The 22,424-nt window shown below is 41.8% G+C and overlaps 2 protein-coding genes and 2 long non-coding RNA genes across 4 annotated transcripts in view; 2 read left to right on the top strand and 2 right to left on the bottom strand.

Moving 5' to 3' along the window:
* LOC138949719 (cytochrome P450 3A7-like) overlaps nt 1–22,424 on the top strand; it is a 109,950-nt gene that overhangs the window by 71,299 nt on the left and 16,227 nt on the right. The gene's annotated exons all lie outside the window — the stretch shown is intronic.
* LOC138951404 (uncharacterized) lies at nt 5,012–6,107 on the bottom strand. The gene is made up of 2 exons (XM_070323014.1): nt 5,961–6,107; nt 5,012–5,857 (listed from the first exon to the last, which is right to left on the bottom strand). Exons 1-2 carry the CDS (start codon nt 6,093–6,095, stop codon nt 5,012–5,014), a joined length of 981 nt encoding a protein of 326 aa, XP_070179115.1. The 5' UTR covers nt 6,096–6,107.
* Nucleotides 13,617–14,942, bottom strand: LOC138949761 (uncharacterized). Its single transcript, XR_011450420.1, has 3 exons — nt 14,785–14,942; nt 13,952–14,044; nt 13,617–13,697 (listed from the first exon to the last, which is right to left on the bottom strand). It is a non-coding gene; the product is annotated as an uncharacterized lncRNA (long non-coding RNA).
* Nucleotides 15,027–17,198, top strand: LOC138949784 (uncharacterized). The gene is made up of 3 exons (XR_011450444.1): nt 15,027–15,267; nt 15,928–16,093; nt 16,759–17,198. It is a non-coding gene; the product is annotated as an uncharacterized lncRNA (long non-coding RNA).

The raw sequence follows: 22,424 nt of genomic DNA, 5'->3' as shown, positions 1-22,424 counted from the left end.
AACAGAGGGGAGAAACATCAACAACGTGATAAAGGAGTTCAATGCTAGCATAATCCAGGCAGCCAAGGACAGCATCCCACGTGGAGTGAGGAAGGACTACATCCCATACTGGTCCGATGAGCTGCAGAAGACGCACGATGCACTCACAAGAATGAGAGAAGAGGCAGAGACGAACCCAAGCCAGGAGAACAACATCAAACTCCAAGAAAGCAAAGCAAAACATCTGAAGACAAAGCTAGAGTGCAAGAGAAGAGGCTGGAGAGAAAAGACGGCAGGGCTGAATATGGAAAAAGACACAACAAAGCTCTGGAAACTTACAAGAGCACTGAATGAAGAGGGCAACAAGGGACAGAAGATCACCCTGGAGGAGGAAGGAAGAACACTCACTGGAAAAGCCGCTGCCAATGCTTTCGCCCAAGCATATCGGGGAGAAAGCGACACCACCATACCCCTGCCTCTTCAAAAGGAAGTCAGAACAGAAATTAGAGAAAGAACAGAAAGAAACGTACAGGATGCCATGCAACAAGACATCACCATGGCCGAGCTGAAGAATGCCATCAAGAAGCTCAAAAAGAAGAAGTCTCCAGGTCCAGACAACATTACGAATGAGATGTTGCAACACATAGGCAACTCGGCCCTCCAGAAACTACTGGGCATCTTCAACCTCAGCTGGAGACAGGGACAGGTACCTCAGTGCTGGAAGGAAGCCAGGATGATCCCAGTTTTAAAGAAAGGGAAAAACAAGACCAAAACCCTGAGCTACCGACCCATCAGCCTGACAAGCTGCGTATGCAAAACCATGGAGCGCATTGTCAACCAGCGCCTGCAGCTGTACCTGGAATCGGAAAGCATCATCGTCCCAGAACAAGCCGGCTTCCGACAGCACAGAAGTACGGAGGACCAGACAACACACCTTAGCCAGGTCATAGAGGATGCCTACCAGGCCCAGAAAGTCACCCTGGCCACCTTCATTGACCTGCAGAAGGCCTTCGACAAGGTCTGGAAAGATGGACTCCTTGTGAAGCTCCTACGTTCCGGCGTCAAAGGCAACATGTACCAGTGGACCAAGTCGTACCTGCACAACCGAAAGGCCAGAGTGCTGGTGGACGGTCACTGTGGCCGAAAGGTGCTACTACGCCAAGGAGTTCCACAGGGAGGTGTACTCTCCCCCACGCTATTCATACTCTTCATTAACGACCTGGTACCAGAGTTGCCCAAAGGAGTCCAAGCGGCACTGTATGCTGATGACCTTGTTCTCTGGTGCTCGGAAGAGTATGCAACCACAGCAACCTACAGGATGCAACTTGCCCTAGAAAAGGTTGCAGCGTGGGCGGAAGACTGGTGTGTGACCATCAACAGGGAGAAGACCACTGCCACTCTCTTCACACTCTCTGCCAAAGCGACACCTGGCAAACTGACCTTGGGGGACACACCCCTGAAATTTGAAGACCAGCAAACATACCTGGGGGTCACCTATGACAAGCGCATGACCTGGAAACAACACATCATGAATGCAGAGGGAAAGGCCAGGAGAAAACTAAACATCATGCGGAAGCTGGCAGGATCACACTGGGGTGCAAACGAGAAGATCCTGAAAACAGTCTACCAGGGGACTGTACGACCGCACCTCGAGTACGGATCAAGCTCTTGGGCAACAGCAGCCAAGACACACCAGCAGGCCCTAGACAAAGTACAGAACCAAGCGCTGAGAATCATCACGGGCGCAATGAAATCAACACCCATACAGAAGATGGAACAGGTGACTGGCATTCCTCCACTGAGCAAAAGGCGAGACTGCAAAACAATGGTACAAGCCACCAAGTACCAGTGCACTCATGACCATCCAATGAGTGACAGACTCAAGAAGATGTCCTTAGGCAGGCTGAAAAGATCAAGCTTCGCTCTGGAGGCAAGGGCTTTGCAGAAGAAACATCAGACAGAGATGCCAGAGCTAGTGGAGCCACCATCTTTCTCCCTTGACGCCCCACCCTGGGAAGACAGACAAGGAAACCTGGACATACAGACCAGTGTCCCCTACCTCACAACAAAGGACGAGCAGAGCAATGCGACGAAAAAAGCCCTGACTCTTGCCATGCTTGAAGAAAGGTACCCCCAAGAAGCATGGATACGGGTGTATACTGATGGGTCAGCCACAGAGGCCGTCAAAAATGGAGGAGCGGGGGTGTATGTCCAGTACCCCAGTGGAGAGAGGCAAGCAGAGGCTATGCCAACAGGCCTCCACTGTACAAACTACAGAGCTGAGGCACAAGCACTGATCCATGCAGCATACACCATCAACGACAGAGTTAACCATGACAACCATGTGGTCTTCCTGACTGACGCTCTGTCAGTACTACAAGCAATGACCAGTAGCAAACTGCCTCAGCTGGAACACGCTCTACACAACATCAAGAGCCTGAGGACAGTACTGCAATGGATCCCCTCCCACTGTGGTGTACAAGGAAACGAAGAGGCGGACAGGATGGCAAAGCTGGGTGCAGAAGATGAGCAAGAGAACAACCCTGTGAGCCTGACAGAGATGAAGACCATCATTAAGTCTCTGCACAGGACGCCCCAGCCACAGGACAGCTACCACCTGCTATCCAGACCACAGCAGGTGGTCATCTTCCGCCTGAGAACGGGACACAACAGACTTAACCAGCATCTCCACGGGAAGCTGCATGTTGTGCCCTCCCCCATGTGTTCTTGTGGAGAAGCAGAGCAGGACACGGCCCACATCCTACGAGACTGTAGGAACCACCAGGTGCTGAGAGAGGAAATCTGGCCATTGCCGGAGTCCCTGCACAACAAGCTGTACGGGCCAGTGGCTGCGCTGCAGAGGACCACTAATTATATCTCAAGATCTGGACTCCAAGTGTGATCGGCGATCGAAAAGAAGAAGAACTAACACACACGCAGACACACACACGCACTATATAGCAGAACCTATAGTTGAATCCTGGTTTCCTCGAAATCAAGGACAAATTAAAATGCATGGTCAGTGATGTTGGTCTGTACACAGGCTAGATTCTACCGCCTTGCAGTCTCCTTGATGCTGTCTAGCTGGTATCTTGAGGATCCGTCGCGATATAACCTTGAATGGTTGAAAACGACGTTAAACACCATATAAAGAAAGAAAGAAAGAAAGAAAGATCTTGAGGATACGTTGATGTTGCAAACTTGCATCGATCTCGAATAGCATTGTCAGCTGAAGAGACGGTAACAAAAAATTACCAACTTGAGACAATGACAAAAGGTGACGTTTTCATGTCAGTATGTCCCAAATGACATCACTAGTACATTTTTCATTCTCTCTAATCTGTTTTCGTTCTGTTTTTTTCTAATAACATGCGTTAACAATTGATTGCCAACTGGAATGGAAGAGCACAAAAAGTGTAACTTGATATGTAGTTTCTCTAGAGGAAAAAACATCTTCCACTTTCATGTCAGTGTGTCCCATGCAACATACATTTGCCAAACAGCTATGTGTAAGTAGATTATTTGTTAGTGGTATAGAAAATACAGATCAACAATCAAAGTCAGTTTTCACATTCATTTTCTACCTATTTCTTATTTGTTTATTCTTTTGGCAATGGTGAAATGTCAGCAATCGTGTGTCATTCGGGACAGTAGACATGACACCTGACCTTTTGTCACTGTCTCTCTTATCCTTGACACGTAGGCTTTCGACTTAACTTTTGTGTTCCCTCTGGGTAACGTTCCTGACTTTGTTTTTTGAAATTGGTTTAATTTAAATTTGTGTAATGTTAAACTTGGGGGGTCCTGATTTGGCCTATATGGTCCGCTGGACCCAAAAAGCAACAACTAACTAACCAACCAACTTGCACTCCCTGCACTGCAGTCCGGGATGTTCCCCCAGACAAGATTTTTAACTTCTTAAAAGAGATATCAAGATTTGTCACAAGATTTGAAGTACAAAATGTGAAAGTGATGGAAGTTTTAGAACCTTCTATTTACAGTGATAGACCTCATTGTAAATAGCTTTAATGGAAGTGGAAAAAGGGAAGAAACTTGCATCGGTTTTGAATAGCATTACAATGCTGGAAAGACGATAAACAATGATAACCAACCTTGCACTTCCAGCCCGGCTCAACTATTTTGTCACCGGCACGGTTGGCCTAGTAGTAAGGCGTCCGCCCCGTGATCGGGAGGTCGTGGGTACCGAAGACTTTAAAATTGGCAATCTAGTGGCTGCTCCGCCTGGCGTCTGGCATTATGGGGTTAGTGCTAGGACTGGTTGGTCCGGTGTCAGAATAATGTGACTGGGTGAGACATGAAGCCTGTGCTGCGACTTCTGTCTTGTGTGTGGCGCACGTTATATGTCAAAGCAGCACCGCCCTGATATGGCCCTTCGTGGTCGGCTGGGCGTAAAGCAAAACAAACAAACAAACAAACTGGCTGTGCGTCTTCACATGACGTGGAACACTGAGTCTACATCAAAATCCAACAATTGGTCTGTGTGCCAATGATAAAAGTCAAAGCCTGTGGCAGTGGAGACCGGGGCAGGGCCTGTGGCAGTGGAGACCGGGGCAGGGCCTGTGGCAGTGGAGACCGGGGCAGGGCCTGCGGCAGTGGAGACCAGGGCAGGGCCAGCGGCAGTGGAGACCGGGGCAGGGCCTGCGGCAGTGGAGACCGGGGCAGGGCCTGCGGCAGTGGAGACCGGGGCAGTGCCTGCGGCAGTGGAGACCGGGGCAGGGCCTGCAGCAGTGGAGACCGGGACAGTGCCTTCGGCAGTAGAGACCGGGGCAGGGCCTGCGGCAGTGGAGACTGGGGCAGAGGCAGTGATGACCAAGGCAGAGGCAGGTCGTTCGAAGAAGGTTTTGTACGCCCTCTCTGGTATGGCTTGTGGGTTGAAGGGATAGATCCCTGTTACTGCAAAGCCAGATCGAATGTTTGGTGGGGTCATGGCCTGACCCCACGCTCTGCAGAAAAGTGCAGCAAAACTTGCCTTGTTGACCACATTGTTTCTGTCCCCACTCATGAATTCTGTTCACTCCCTGCGGAAACCCTTCGTAAGCGAGGAGAAACAGGACCTGTCGAGTGGCTGCAGCCAGTGACTGGTGTGAGGGGGCAAGGCTATGATCATGATCCCCTCTTTAACAGCAAGCTCCAGCATCTGCAGAGCTTCATGGCTGTAGTGTTGGTCCAAAACAAGGACCTGAGGTCGCTCAGGGCCACAGTGTTTCAGGAACACCTCCTTGAACCACTGGACACCGAGCGAATCCTCTATCCATGCCTTGTCTGGATAAGTCCATACTGAATGGGGAGGGGCCTGCATAGTTGAAAAGCCATGCATCGCCTTGTGCGTCTTCCCTTTTACAATAAACATTGGGGGCATGGAGGTACCCCCTGCACTCACACAGGCTACAACTGTAATGTTTTGCCTCGAAGGCGAGACACGGCTGTTGAGGGACTTCTGTCCCTTCTGACAAAGGACTTTGCAAGGCGTATGTTCCAAATTAAATCCACTCTCATCCATATTCCAGAGATGCTGGGAGTCAATGCCGTTGATCATCTCCCCAACATCTCTGAAATATCTATCCACCACCTCTTTGCTCATGGCCTTGCCCCTGTTGGTACAAAGTTTGGATGGTGATCTGAGCGACAGCTCAGGGTGGCGCTTCATGAAACCCTTATACCACTTTTGTCCTGCTGGACCATCTTCTTTAAAAGGGGTCTTCAGATCTGCCTTCCGGCAAAACTCTGCTGCCTTCACCTGGACGAGTCGTTTTGTGAGTCCAAAGCCCCTGTCGGCGAGGTCTCGCAGCTTGGCTGAGAAGGCGGCCTCCATGTCAGTCGGCATCACCGGCGTGCCCCCTTTGCCGATCCCTTGTCTCTGTAACACAATCAATGAATACGAAATAAAACAAGGTATATTGTGTGCTCTACAAATTGGCTTTGTTTAAAAAGATAAACAGAAACAAAAACATAACACCAACCTTCCCGTTCATGTGATCAGAAAGGGTCATCACAGGAATGCTGAATTCTTTGGAGGCTTTCTTCTGGCTTATCTGGCCTGATCTGATGAGTCCAAGGGCTCTCTCCAGATCATCCTTGGAGTATTTGGGAGGCATGATTTCTGAAAATGTATAGAAAACACTTGCTAAAATGATCCCATACACCCCCCCCCCCCCCCCCCCCCCCCCCGCGGGTTAGGGGGAGTCCCATATTGGTTGGGACGAGAAAGAATTTACCTGATGCCCCCCAGCATGTCGTAAGAGGCGACTAACGGATTCTGTTTCTCCTTTTACCCTTGTTAAGTGTTTCTTGTATAGAATAGTCAATTTTTGTAAAGATTTTAGTCAAGCAGTATGTAAGAAATGTTAAGTCCTTTGTACTGGAAACTTGCATTCTCCCAGTAAGGTAATATATTGTACTACGTTGCAAGCCCCTGGAGCACATTTTTCATTAGTGCTTTTGTGATCAAGGAACAATTGACAAGTGGCTCTATCCCATCTCCCCCCTTTCCTCATCGCGATATAACCTTCGTGGTTGAAAACGACGTTAAACACCAAATAAAGAAAGAATGGATTATCTCTACACTGCTCACTACTGGGTAGACATTTTGAAAGAAAATAACATAACGGACAATAATCCTGTCGACCCAGGTTTTTGTGATAGGAGATTGAAAAGCTAAACAACTGACCGTTAAATGTGTGGACTGACATCAGCGACAACACATACTTGATCAGCTTCAGACCGTAAGTCTAAAGAATCTACCTAAAGAAACATGAAACACAAAGACTGTAGGTCCAAAGACTGTAGGTCCAAAGACTGTAGGTCCAAAGCCTGTAGGTCCAAAGACTGTAGGTCCAAAGACTGTAGGTCCAAAGACTGTAGGTCCAAAGACTGTAGGTCCAAAGACTGTAGGTCCAAAGACTGTAGGTCCAAAGACTGTAGGTCCAAAGACTGTAGGTCCAAAGACTGTAGGTCCAAAGACTGTAGGTCCAAAGACCGTAGGTCCAAAGACCGTAGGTCCAAAGACTGTAGGCCCAAAGACTGTAGGCCCAAAGACTGTAGGTCCAAAGACTGTAGGTCCAAAGACTGTAGATCCAAAGACTGTAGGTCCAAAGACTGTAGGTCCAAAGACTGTAGGTCCAAAGACCGTAGGTCCAAAGACTGTAGGTCCAAAGACTGTAGGTCCAAAGACTGTAGGTCCAAAGACTGTAGGTCCAAAGACTGTAGGTCCAAAGACTGTAGGTCCAAAGACTGTAGGTCCAAAGCCTGTAGGTCCAAAGACTGTAGGTCCAAAGACTGTAGGTCCAAAGACTGTAGGTCCAAAGACTGTAGGTCCAAAGACTGTAGGTCCAAAGACTGTAGGTCCAAAGACTGTAGGTCCAAAGACTGTAGGTCCAAAGACTGTAGGTCCAAAGACTGTAGGTCCAAAGACTGTAGGTCCAAAGACTGTAGGTCCAAAGACTGTACCCAAACAAAGGGGAAAACAATCAACACATTGCATCATCTTCTTCTCTTTCTTTTTCTTTTGTTGTTGTTGCTGCGTGTTTGTCCAACTGACCCTCACGGGTTGAGGATACACCAACAATCAAGACATTTGTTGTTGTTGCTGCTTGTTTGTCCAAATGACCCTCACGGGTTGAGGATACACCAACAATCAAGACATTTGTTGTTGTTGCTGCTTGTTTGTCCAAATGACCCTCACGGGTTGAGGATACACCAACAATCAAGAATCAGTTATTATTTGCTGGTTTGTCTTTCTTTACTCTCACAAGAGACGAGAAAAATCACCCGGCTGTTGTTGGTATCCACGCTGTAGGCACTAATCAAACTTGCATTTCAAGGATTCATGAAGACTGACTCGGTTCTGGCATAGACTCTGCAGTAGGCTCTTTTGTTTCCGGCTTCTTCAGTCTCGTTTGTCAGTTTGACTGCAACCTCGCAGCAGGTTCCATCCAAAACAAATGCGTTGTTCGGCTGGCGCAACTGGGTCCCTCTTGCTCGACGGACTCTTGCTTGTTGGTTTGTCACATGAAGCTCGTGGATGCGCTCCACCACTTGTGAGAGTGGTCACTTTTGCCAGTACGGACCATGCGCTTCATCTTTTGCAGGTAATTCTCAAATGGGAATGCTGCGCATCTGTCCAGACCCCGGAAGTTTTCTGCATCCTCTGCAATGTGGAGCATTGCATGCACGTTGTAGACAAGAAATTCTTGGCCGTAAAGTTCGCGACCCCTACAAAGAAGACGAGCAGTCCCTGTGCATTATTCTTGTGTTGCATTGCAATATTTGGGGGCACTAAGTATGCACATTGCAACAGACAGAGCATTAGTAACTGCTGGTATAAATCGACTTCTCTCAAGATGATTTTCAAGACTACCTTGCCAGTATACAACATGAATTGCCTCAACTCTGCAGCCTTCCACCTGCACGATATGGACACAAAATTAAACATCAAATCAGATGTAGATTTTCCTGAAAGAGCTAGAAATATATCATCTCAAATGACCATAAAAACATATACTTCTGAATTGACTTATTCTGATGAATTAAGTAATGCTAAAATATCGAAAATGCTCAAATCTTTCCCAATACCAAAATGGGAACTTGAAAGAGCTAATTTTGACATTGATCATACATCTTTAAAAAAAAGATAATAATTTAAACATTTTAAGTACATCAGTACAATCACATATTAATGAAAAATATCCATTACATTTGAAGATATTTACTGATGGATCGGTGTTAGAAAATATAACAGTTCTGGTGGCGCATTTTTAATTCCTGATTTCTAAGTAGAACAATATTTTTATTTAGGTAAAAAAAAAATCTATTTTCACGTGCGAGTTAATGGCAATTTTAATTTGTTAGTTAGTTACCGAATTACAAGTTCCAACATCAGTAAAAATTGCCTTTATACACCTTCACCATACAAAACGGTACGGCAATGAGAAATGAAACAAACGCAATATGACTAACACAAACATTTGGTCTACTTTTGACCAACGCGGTTTATGCCCTGCGGGTGACAGGAAAAAGGCCGAATTCTATGTGCAAAGTGCAGCCTAAGGCCGAAATGTAAAATGCAGCCCAACGCCGAAATGTAAAATGCGGCCTAAGGCCGAATGTAAAATGCAGCCTAAGGCCGAAATGTACAATACAGCCTAAGACATTTTACATTCGGCCTTAGGCTGCATTTTACATTCAGCCTGTATAATATGACTGAGTGGGATTGAGGCCTGTGCTGCGACCTCTATTCCAAGTGTGGCGCACAATTTAACTGTCTATGCAGCATGCACCGCCCTGAGATGATCCTTTGCGATTGACTGGGTGTTAAACAAACAAACAAACAAACATTCAGCCTTAGGCTGTATTTTACATTAGGCCTCAGGCTGCATTTTGCATTCGGCCTTGGGCTGCATTTTGCATTCGGCCTTGGGCTGCATTTTGCATTCGGCCTTGGGCTGCATTTTGCATTCGGCCTTGGGCTGCATTTGGCATTCGGCCTCAGGCTGCATTTTACATTCGGCCTTAGGCTGCACTGTAAATTCGGCCTTTTTCCGGTTTCCCCGCCCTGCAGCACCAAAAACGGAGAGGTAACATATGCAAGCAAGGAAAGTCAATAACAAACGAGGTAATGTTCACATGTTTAGAGAAAACCAGAAAGCAATGTCCCGACATGTAAACAGAGATAGAGAACAGCCTCGCTTTCACACACAGTGTGACTAAAACTGTTGTTCAGACCTTCATGTTTGGACTTGGCCTGTCAATCAAGTCGTGACGTCGAATGACGAAAGCGTCATTTCCAGTTCATGCTAAGAAGGATGGAGTGGTGTGAGTAAACTCTGCTGTGCCGTTTTCTAGCTCGTGTGTTCAGCAACTTTCTTTCTTTTTTTGAAAAAAAAACTGCCAGTGAATGTCGAGACATATATGTTAATTGGATCGGTCATCAAAACATGGTTTTTGGTCAAATCTCGACGGGTGTTTATTTCACTCGCCTATCGGCTCGTGGAATAAACGCCCATCTCGATTTGACCAAAAGCCATGTTTTGATGACTGATCCAATTAACGTATATTGTTCACATGTTTACAGAAAATCAAGAACCAAGTTTGTTCGCATGTTTACAAGAAAATCAAGAACGAACATGGTTGTTTACAATGCATCAAGAACCAAGTTTGTTCGCATGTTTACAAGAAAATCAAGAACGAACATGGTTGTTTACAATGCATCAAGAACCAAGTTTGTTCGCATGTTTACAAGAAAATTGAGAACAAAGGTTGTTTACATTTTTACAAAATATCAAGAACCAAGTTTCTTCGCATATTCGCACAAAATCAAGATCTTCAACCAAGTTTGTTCACAGGCTTACAAGAAAATCAACAACGAACATGGTTGTTTACAATACATCAAGAACCAAGTTTGTATGCATGTTTTCGTAAAAAACAAGTGTAAAAAAAGTTTTTAACATGATTACACAAAATCAAGAACCAGTTGTTTGAATGTTTACAGAAAATCAACAATCAGGTTTGTTCGCATGTTTACAAGAAAATCAAAAACGAACATGGTTGTTTACAATAAAGTGGCTTCGTCTAATTTGGGATAGTATGAGAAAGTTTGATTTGAATATTTTACTTGATTTGATTTGCCAAGCACATCATTGCGGAGATTTTAATCAATAACATGCATCCGTCTACAATTTATCATCATTCATCCATCAACATTTATAATAGATATGTTTGGCAAGTATACACAACACACAGCATTAGGACATAACAGACAGACGGACATATAGCATACCGTTCTCCTACAAGTAAGGCCGGAGCTTAACATAGCATGCAGATTACAATACTTGACATTATGGACGTATTACCTGCTTAATAATAATACAGTCGGTTAATAATACCGTCAAACAAAGACAAAAAAAGAAGAAAAAAAAATCAAAGCCAAAACACATATATATATCATCACATCTCTGCACAACCTAGCGTACTACCTAACCAACTCTTCATATGGGGACCATAATTCTACAAATTTGGTAATGTTACCAGATTTGAAACTGGAATATTTTTCTATTTCAAATCTGTATTTCAAATGTCTTAGAAATATTTCTAACAGTGGCCTTGTCTCTTGTAACTTACTCTTATAAATATAAAACTTTGCAAACAAAATGATAAAATCCAAAACCACATCTACCTTAACATTGTTCATACACCCAAACAAAATAAATTCTTCTGTAAAAAGAACATTTGCGCGGTAAATACCACTTCTGTTTAACAGTTCTTCCAAGTCAGTCCAAAATTTCCGACTAAGCGGGCAGTACCAAAATATATGTGAAATTGTTTCATTTTCAATTTTACAAAAGGCACAAAGGGGACTGTCAAGAATCTTTTGAACAAATAGCCGGCTAGCAACACCAAGAATGCGGTGAAGCAATCTGGTCTGGAACCATCTTAACTGTGTGTCCTTAGTTGTTTTGAAACACTTATCAAAAATCTGTTTCCAGTTCAGGTTGTAAAAATACATATTCCATCAGTTTGTTTGTATGTTTACAGGAAATCAAGAACGAGCAATTAAGGCTGTTTGCATGTTTACAAAATAAGAACGAACAAGGTTGTTTGCATGTTTACAAAATAATCAAGAACGAACAAGGTTGTTTACAATACACGTTTGCAGAAAATCAAGCTCCAAGGCTGTTGGCATGTTTACAGAAATTCAAGAGTGAACATGGTTGTTGAACCAATTAAAAGTTAAGTGCCCCTAACCTTCGTTGTGCAGTCCAGAAAAGTGCAGGTATTAATCGTAATCACACCACACATCGTGAAAAACAAAACTAATGTCATCATCAAGTGACCACAAGGTGAGAGTAGTTCTCTTTTCATGGACACAATGCAATTCTTGGAGTGAAATGTATCATCATCAAGTGATCACAAGATGTGAGCGGGATGAGTTATCTTTTCATGGACACAATGCAATTCTTGGAGTGAAATGTATCAAGTGATCACAAGTTGTGAGCGGGATGAGTTATCTTTTCATTGACACATGCAATTCTCATCTCCCCGGCGAAACGTTGTTCAAGAACTTTTTTTTTATTCAAGAATATTCTAGAATGTTCTAGAATGTTCTAGAATTGTTCTACTGGCATTATTCTAGAATTTTTTGGCTTGTAGAATATTCTAGAATATCAAACAAAATTCAAGAACAGCAACAATGTTCTAGAATTATATTTTTTCAAGAATGATCTTATTCAAGAACATTCTTCAAAGTTCAAGAACTGTGATCCCTTATTTTTAAAACACTTTTAATTTAATTTTTTGTTCTCCACTTATAGTTTTGGTTGTGTTTGCTACACATTCGAATTATGCTACAAAATAAAGCCAAACAAACACTTGGTTCATTCTTCAAATGTTATATTGTCACAAAGAAGTGAAATAGATGACAAGTCGATCTTGGGCTAACAATGTTCACAAGCAGAATGTGTCTTCAACATTTGTCATCACTTTTCTGAACTATTGGAACTGCATGGATGCGGATGCGGTACCGCTTCTCCAGGAAAGGTCACTGTCACCAGCATCCCTTGTTGGACGATTCCCTTGGCCATCTTCACTGTCAGTCTGTGGCCAGGGACGTAGCACACCTAATAAAAGTGGTAGGGCGGAAAAAAATGGAAGACAAAATGCTGAGACAGCTAAGGAAATATGGGGCTTACACTACCGCCCCCCCCCCCCCCCCTTCCCGTCCCCTTGTAATGGTCTAAAAAAGAAAGAAAACATGATGCGATTTCGTGCCTTCTGAGCTCAGTTCCATCTAATCATCTTTCCATCCTCCACCAAACAACGGGCTGGTGAATGTATCAGTGATTATCAATCGACTTACATTTATATCTAAATTCCGATACGTTGAATGTGATGAGCACTTACTTCAAATGACTTTCGTCTTCATTATTGTCTAGTGTGTTAAAAAGCAAGGATTGACAAACTGGTTTACTTCTAAACAAGCAATTTATTGATCCGTCCAGCCATCAACATTGGCAGCCTGAGTGATGACTGAAAAATAGAGGGATTTGTCAGAATATTTTTAGCGCGTTTTCGATCCATCACAACCAGGATGCACACTTGTGTCCATTGTTCAATTCTCTCTCTACATGTTGTTTCATGTGACACTGTTAACCCCACAAGTTACTGTGTTACTCAATTGTTATGGCGTACTTACGGTTGACACACAATCACTCACCCCTCAGTCTGACCCCAGCTTCACACACAGAATATACAAAACATTTCTTACCTCCATTGTTTCTCATGGGAGCAGACGGACGAAGAAGCAATTTTCACTAAATTGGCGCCAAATAAGACGTCATCCTATTCCAGCAGTTGACCAAGACTAACACACACAAAAAAAAAACCATACGTGGGGTGTTCTCTCTCTCTCTCTCTCTCTCTCTCTCTCTCTCTCTCTCTCTCTCTCTCTCTCTCTCTCTCTCTCTCTCTCTCTCTCTCTCTCTCTCTCTCTCTCTCTCTCTCTCTCTCTCTCTCTCTCTCTCTTTCTCTCTCTCTCTCTCTCTCTCTCTCTCTCTCTTTTTTTATTTTTTACGGAAAAAGTGGTCGGGCGGTTGCCCTACATGCCCTACCGGGTGCTACGTCCCTGGTGGCAGAGCATGGTGGATTTGATTCAAAAGAAGGCTCAGTATCAGCTTGAAGCTTTGCAACATTGTGTCCTGTAAAGCCTGAAACAATGCCTACAGTTTACAAAAAATCATTCATTCAAAAACTTGGAAAAAGGAACAAAAATGAAGAGTTAAATGTCCGCAGTTTGTTCTTTTTGGTATGTAAATATGGTATAGTATTGATGAAAACACATTTTCATCTGAAATAAGCCATTTTTCTCTGAGACGTTTTGCCCATTAATTGATTTAATTCATTCACTGGCTGATTAATTACTTCCACAGTTCGTTGACAGGACTCTTACTAAAAGTCTTACCTTTTCCTCCAGTGATATTTTATTTATGATGTGCTTCATGGTACTTCCAGTGAGAATTCATCCAGATATCTTCTTCACCCCTCTTTCCTGGACCTAGTAAATAAGAAACAAAAAAGGTTTTAACAAAGGATAAACTCAAACATCAGACATTCCAAAGATCATCATCATAACTAGAGTGAATGTGAACAGAAAACTTACAAACGTATTGCTTGTCATTAATGTCATTCAATCAATCAATCAAACCAATTTTGATGCAATGGTTAATGTTACCTTTTTACATAAAAGTACATAATTCTATCAATACACTTTCAAAATATTTGTTATAATCGTCATTGTTGTAAATACCCACAGGCATGTTTACAATTTGAAGCACTTTTTTCAATTTCATTTTCAGAAACCTGTTTTCAATTTTGACCAAACCAGTCAGTCTGCTAGCGGCAAATTTATACCAAATCTGTGAGTTCCAAACCTCAAACAAATTCAGCAGAAGTTACAGTCTATAATTTATACTTTGAAACCAACAGGTTTCGTTTATTCTGTCCAACAGTGCCAGCAGAACGCAAATCACGGCAGACTTTCTGTTTGTAAACAGACGACACAATGACACAGAAAAGGCGGCCGTTAAACCCAACAATCAAATCATCACATGATTAAACAGTACTTTTGCTTAAAATGCAGTTAAGTTTTATACATCTGCCATTTCTCATGTGTCAGATCGAAGAAGAAACTTTTAAAATTGAAGGCTGGTTTCGATTTCACAGTCACACAGTGACACACATGTTTACATCTGTACCACGTGTTGAATAAAACAAGCAAAAACAAAACATACTTACTGAGTTCATGGAAATGATGCATGGATCAATGTTGTTTTGCTTTGATGCAAAAGTGCTTCAACAAAGACAACAGAGAAAAGGTTTCTAGCTGCAGCAGTTCGTTCAAAAGAGTCCCCTTTCCTCATGGTGTACTTACAGAGCGTCGCCATTTTGCTTTTAAGGGAAGTAACTCCGGTGGACAAACTCTGGCACCGGAAGCTAAGAAACCAGGCGCCAAATTCTTTAGAAGCACGTTGTTAGAACTGAGAAAGATTTTGCAATCTCCATTTATCTGAAAAAATGGCATGCCACCGATTTGTCAACTTGTTAGGCATGAAGAAATGCTGTATTCTTCATCCCAAACAAGATTTTGAACTTGGAGGTGCCACTCTGACACAAAAATGACAGATGAGTGAAACTGAAAGCACCATGGGTGAAACTGAGAGCAGCGATCTCACTTGAGTGGCAACAAGCTGTATCCTGATTTTCTCAGGAAAAACAAAGGTAGGTGTTTTATAAAAATTCTTTTATGTTTGATATTGTTGTTTGTTTTAGGTGACATATATACTGATCTAGGTTTAGGTTGTTTTTTGTTTTGTTTTGTTTTACAATAACTTGAATAAGTGAATAACAATGAAATGCTTTCTCTCTTGTTTGCAAGATTTTAAGTGAAATCAGTTGAGTTAGACCTATAGGATTTGTTTATTTTGAACTATCATTTGTTTTGGTAGGATTGCATGACTTTTTACTCAAGCCCTTTCAAACCTATTCTTTTCTGAGTCTCTGTGTAACTGTAAAGTGTAAGTGTAATGTGCACATGTATCATTCATTGATTGTAATATATATATGTCTGACAGTGATACTAATAGTCAAGTGTCAATCAGCAAGCCGGCACTAAATTGTTTTATTTTTTTCAAATAATTGTCTTCTGAGTATTAGCTAGTCAATTACAAGACTTTACAGGAGACTGAGTTTGGTCAGGAACATATATTTATACTTATAGAAATTCCTGCATGAACAAAGATGATTACTATTAGTATTATTTGTAAATAGTTCAGTATTTACCCCTTATTAGTAAATATAAATATATATATTCAAACTTGAGCATTTATAATTATATATATATAATGGTTGTTCTAATTTGATCACTTCTCATTTTTACAGATGCTGCATCAAAAGGCAACAAGCTGCAAACCATTAACCCATCAACATCTTGTCAGAGAGTCCCATCAACATCTTGTCAGAGAGTGCAAGTCTTTTCAAGAGCTTGAAGAGGTGCTCAAGCCAGTCAAGGCCATGGGAATAGTGATGCAAGAAGAGATTTACTCAGGTAATTAAGTGAAGGCAATCAACATTTATTGATTTAAACCTTTGTCACAACAAAATTTGGGATAATTAAATGAAAGCACAAAACATGATGAATGAATTATTCCTAAACTGAAGAAAAAAATGGCTTGGAATTGCAACAAAAAGTCTCTTTGAAAATTAAATTAGTTAAAACTTAAATACTGTAATTTCTTTCATTCCTGGCCCGTTGCATGTGAGTCCCCAAAAACTCTCTGGATGGCATTTCTGGAAATGAAGCTAACTAAAGTTATCATTTAGTTGTTTCAATACTTTTATGAATGGTGACTTATTTGATAAAAACATTGACATGGCACACTTGATTTGACAAAATTCACAAAACATTTTTCGATTTTGTAACCATCATTTCTTGAACAGTTAATGTTCTCAGCATCCAGGCGACTGATACATGTATACATTTGGTGTGGATAGAATCTGCATGAAGAATACTTCATAACTGTATTGTTTATTTTGTAGTCATTTTAAAACGGAACAAAATACATAGTAATAAAAGTATCCAGAACAGGAATTTTGCATTTGGACACCTTGACAGATTCCTGACCATATTATTGACTCTTTAAGCATGATGAAAAAAAGCACCACAAAGAAACATTTAGACTTTTAAAATTGTATTTTCATTACACTTTACAGGGCATCCGCAACCTGCAAAGCATCGGCTCCAGTATTCAGACTGCACCCGGTGTGACCAGTGGAAAGGTTCTTCGCCAAATGAATAACCATCACCGATTTATCATCCTTCGAGTAGTTAAATTACATGTGATAAAGTATTGAATGAAATCTTGTTTTGTCTGCTGTATCAAGTATTGATGGAGGAAAAAATCACTTTAAATATTCTTGTTCTGTTATTAGTCATTAGATAGTTGTACTATCATTCTGATTTGTATGAAGAATATATTCTTAATGGATTTATTCTTAAATGCCAGCACAGAATATTCCAAGATCATTCTGAAAATTGTGTTGAGAGTATACTAGAAGTAGAACTTCAACCTAGTTTTGAATATTCTAGAATACTTAAGACATGTTCAAGAATATACTTTAAGTTAACAGGATTCAAGAATATTCCAGAAAAATGTTAAGATTCAAGAATTCTCATTTAATCTTTAGGAATAATTCAAGAAACTTCTAGAATATAAATTCATGAATATTCCTGAACTTTTTTGAATAATTCTAGAATAGTGTTAAGAATATTCTAGAATAATGTTAGGAATATTCTAGAATAATGTTAGGATCATTCTAGAATATTGTTAGGAATATTCTAGAATATTGTCAGGAATATTCTAGAATAATGTTAGGAATATTCTTCAAGTAGGCAAGAATATTCTAGAATTATTCAAGTCCTTTTTCAAGAATATTCCTTACCAAAACATCGAAATATTCTAGTTAAAATTCAAGAATTCTCATTTAATCTTTATGAATAATTCAAGAAACTTCTAGAATATAAATTCATGAACCTTTCTTGAATGGTTCTACTTCTAGAATTGTTCTTGACTGTTTCGCCGGGGAGCTGCTGAAGAGACATTAAACCCCAAAAACCAACCAACCAATCTTGGAGTGAAATGTATCATCAAGTGATCACAAGTTGTGAGCGGGATGAGTTATCTTTTTATGGTCGTCGCGATATAACCTTCGTGGTTGAAAACGACGTCAAACACCAAATAAAGAAAGAAAGATTTTTTATGGACACAATGCAATTCTTGGAGTGAAATTTATCATCATCAAGTGATCACAAGGTGTGAGCGGGATGAGTCATCTTTTCATGGACACAATGCAATTCTTGGAGTGAAATGTATCATCATCAAGTGATCACAAGATGTGAGCGGGATGAGTCATCTTTTCATGGACACAATGCAATTCTTGGAGTGAAATGTATCATCATCAAGTGATCACAAGATGTGAGCGGGATGAGTTATCTTTTTATGGATACAATGCAATTCTTGGTGTGAAATTTGTCATCATCAATGATCACAAGGTGTGAGAAGTTCTTCTTTTCATTGACACAATGCGATTGTTGACATGGAATTTTATACCTTTCCATTCCCGCCCTTTGAGAGCGCTTTCCATCGCAATGGCTTGTTCACAAGCTTTTTTCCCCGGAACTTTGTGGTCGCGGATGAAGGTATTCAATGCCCTGTCAATGGCACCATTTTCAGCATCTGACCATTTTCTTTTCTTCTGCTTCTTTTGGGAAATTGCCTGTTCATAGTCAGAATCCTCATCTGAGGAACTTGGATTTACAACAGTTTTCCTCTGCACTACACGTTTTTGTCTGTGCACAGAGCGTTTTTCTCCGTTCACCGAGCGTTTTTCTCCGTTCACCGAGCTTTGAGATGCTGGTGTGTCATTTGTGACATGTCTTGTCACCAATATGATTGTCAGACGCTGCAGCAGTTTCTTCAGTTTCACTGGTTTCCTCATCTCCACACTCCTCTTCCATCTGATCTTCCACATCAAAATTGATCGTATCAAAATCTTTTCCTTTCAGATCTGATATCTGCCCTGTGTTGATGCAATGGAGAACCTTTGAGACCTTTGCAGTTTGTAGAAGGACCTATGAACACGAATATCATGTCCGAGAAATGTTGCCAATATGTCTTGACTGGTTTCACTCAGTCCAAGAACCTGACTGAGAGTTGCTAGTTGTTGTCTTAGACGCGTTGATGTCAGAAGTTCTGGATGTTTGGCACCAGACTCATTGGCAAACTTTCTAAGACAGTCCGTTCCTCTCAATAGATGAGCACACCCAGGCATTGTGAACAAGAAATCGCCGTCCGTTTTCCTGTTTTCCAACAGGAGAGTGACATTTTCCTTCATCTCCTCAGTCAGCAGAACGGGAACTTTACGACCTCGTTTCCCTTTGGTCTCCACTCTGACGTGAGTTCGAGAAAGCTGTCTTTCAAAAGCAGACAACGATTTGACCACCTCTGATTCAGCTGTTTTGGCTTGTCCTAGATTCAAAGCTGCCTCCACTTCTTGCACCTTGATGCGCTGCGATTCCCCAGATCTTCTTCTGTTAAAAAGAATAATCTGGGTCAAGGACAGCTGTGCAAGGAGCTTGTATGAGGAGCTTTGCTCCAGGGTCTTTTTCGCCTCTTTGGCAATGGTTTGCAAATGGCAATGCACCTTTCTCACATCTTCAGTGAAGGGAAGGAGTTTTTGTGTGTTGTACTTTCTCGAGTCCAGAGTGTTGTGTGCATGACAAGCAATTCGGTCACACCATTCTTCTTCATACAATGCGAGGAAGTTTGTACACTTTTTCTCCTTTGCATCATCTTCCTCTCTCAATGCCTTTGATTTGAGAATCTTGCAGCATTTTTTCAAGCTGTACCCTACTTTTAGGGCAAGAGATGGGCGCTTATAAACATCCCTGTGTCATTGTCGTAGCCAGCAATTGCTTTCACCGACAGGAGGACAGACTCAAAATGACAAGGGTCAAGACAGTCTTCAATAGAACGAATATTGTCATGTTTTGTGTGTTGAACGAGCCTGCCTAGTTCCCTCATTTTGTTGGAAATGTAGTTTTTTTTGTGTGTGGTTCTGGGTGTTTTTCCAAGAGACGGTTTCCATATTCGAGTATCAAACGATCTCCCTGAACAACTTCTTTGACATCACAGTCATTCATGTCGACAAGAATGTTATCTCTCAACCTCTTGTTCTGTATTTTTACTGGCATGAGCAGCTTGCCAGCTCCAATACCCTTTGCATCAGATTCTGTACCTTTTTCTGTAGCTGCTTCACAAGTTTTCTGATGCTTCCAAAGGATGCGCTTTGAATACACACACCACATGTCACATAGTCTCCCTGCGTCTTCTGTTTGGAACGGTATTTGGGAACCCCCTCCCTTTTCTACACATTCACAGTTGTGATTGAAATCACCTTTCTTTGTCAGCACTGCCCAGGCTGCTCTCCTTTCTTTGCTTTTCTTGTTCTTTGAAAGAACTCGCGCCACATCAAATTCATCACTGTGCATGTCTTCCAGGTGTCTAGCGATTTTAGGGTACGATTTCTTACAGTACAGACAAAAGTGCTTTTAGTTACAGCACGATCCATTACAGTTGTTGCATCACTGTACGCCGAGGCAGTTGGAAAACCCAACCGTCAATTTTTCCCTAACTTCTTTCAAGAAGAATGAAACCTCGGACTCTGTCTTTAGGCAGCTGTTTCTTGAACAGTGCTCAAAGTACACAGAGTATGAATTTATTTTTACTGACGGCTCTCTCAAAGATGATTCAGCTGCTGCGGCAGCAGTTTCTAACAAGAAATTACATCAACCACTTCAACTCCGGATCCCTAATGGTTCGTCGGTGTATTCGGCGGAACTTAGGGCCATCATTTTGGCATTAAAATTAATTTATCAATCCAGACATCAGTCTTTTTTGATTGTATCTGATTCGCTTTCAGCTCTTGAAGCGATATCCACCAGAAAGTTTACTCATCCTTTTTTAGTCGACATTCACGACCTTCATACTAAGCTTATTTCTGAAGGCAAGATTATCAATTTTATGTGGGCGCCCAGTCATATGGGCATAAATGGCAACGAGGTTGCTGACAAGGCAGCAAAGGATGCTCTAGATTTGGCGGTTCCTCGTCTCCCTGAGCAGTCTGTTCCTTTTACTGACTTGCGTAGGAAGACACTTTGTTACAGCTTAAAACTCTGGCAAGACCGTTGGTCTGCCTGCACGGAAAACAAATTGTATAAAACTCTTCCTGACCTTTTAAAGCCACTTCCTTTAGTGGCTTCAAGTAGAAAAGAAGAAAGTGTTTTGGCCAGGTTACATACTGGTCACACTTATCTCACTCATGTTCATCTGCTTAAAAGAGAAGAGGCACCATGGTGCCACGCCTGTGATACTGGTTTTACTGTGAGTCATTTTCTCACCGAGTGTGCTGATCTGTATGATCAACGAGAAAAGTATTTTGGCACCTCGAACTTGAAAAGTATTTTTACAGAGGTCAGCTCTTCAGCTCTTTTTGAGTTTTTAAAAGAGTCTGGTCTTTATTTTAAGATTTGAATTTTAAAACAACCTAGTTTATTTGACATATAGGGTTTTGCTTTGACTTTTTGGTTGCCTTCGGGTGACGTTACGGATTTTATGTATTAGAAGTGTTTTAATCTAAAAATGTGCAATGATTAACTTGTGGGGTCCTGATTTGATCTATTATGGTCCGCTGGACCCGAAAAGCAACAGCTAACTAACTAACTAACTGTACGCCGAACGCAGAAGAAGAAGAAGTTGCATCACTGTACGATTTCTTACAGTACAGACAAAAGTGCTTTTTAGTTACAGCACGATCCATTACAGCTGTTGCATCACTGCCGATTTCTTGGAAAATGTCACTTTCATTGTCACTGTCATTAACAGTAGATGTAACAGTATATGATGTGTTATTACCAGTAGATGTAGCAATATCTGGTGTCATTACAGTTTTTTTTTTTTTTTTTTTTGCTCACGAAACCTGCACATGTTTGGTATCGTTCGAAAGGTGAAGCCTTGAATTTCCGTTTGACGTCACCTTTGTGGTCGTTATTTCTTTCACGGAAACACACGAAGGCGAAAACTCGGTCAACCCAAATCGAGCTTTTATCAGACGAGCCGTTTCAATTGCCGAATTATGAATTGTTTTCATTGGCTTAGGCACCGGATGTTGACTTCCGCGTGTTCGAGTTAGAATTTGCGAACTTCGACATCACTCACAAACTTGGCGATATCTTTTTATGTATTTACGGAATAAAAAATGCCCAAACTTGGGAGGAAGTTCAATACCGTGAACAAGTTTGGGAAATGACGAAAGAAAAAGCAAAAATCTAAAGAAGTTAGGAGTACTGGGCCTCCGAATCGAGGTCAAGTTCCGATCGCGACCACATCATCGTTTTTTGCGATCGATCATCACGTGTTTTGTTCTGTGATTTTTTGAGGATTACTTTCAATGACAACTTTTCAAGAAAAAAGGTTGTATTACCCGCGATCACCGTATAGGCCGCAGGGCTCTTGTGCGGCTTAAAAAGTAGCGGCTAATATGCCGGAATTTACGGTAAGTGGTCTTCTTGTGATGGGGCTTGTTTTAAAAATGACATTTTTACAAAGTTTAAGCCCCCTAGAAATGAAAGAAACAAAACAAATATGGGGTCATCGAACTTGTTTTGAATCCTACATGGACAGGAGGCCTGATATCTGATATTTTCACTTACTTTCCAGGGCGTTAGAGTTGATGACGGTGGAGGCTTTGGCGGTGTGGTCCACGGTGTCAAGGCCATGGGAGATCCACTGGTAGTTCAAACCCGCATGGGCCTCCATCTG

The sequence above is a fragment of the Littorina saxatilis genome, linkage group LG16 (genome assembly GCF_037325665.1).
Source record: "Littorina saxatilis isolate snail1 linkage group LG16, US_GU_Lsax_2.0, whole genome shotgun sequence".
In the NCBI taxonomy this organism is placed as follows: Eukaryota; Metazoa; Mollusca; class Gastropoda; order Littorinimorpha; family Littorinidae; genus Littorina; species Littorina saxatilis.
This window is presented reverse-complemented; position numbering and strand designations above follow the sequence as displayed.

What these genes read in the sequence shown, in the direction of transcription:
- LOC138951404 (XM_070323014.1), bottom strand. Translation starts at nt 6,095, where the DNA reads ATGCCTCCCAAATACTCCAAGGATGATCTGGAGAGAGCCCTTGGACTC. An exon ending in CTGATCACATGAACGGGAAG is followed by an intron (nt 5,858 to 5,960) that starts GTTGGTGTTATG and finishes ATTGTGTTACAG; the next exon opens with AGACAAGGGATCGGCAAAGG.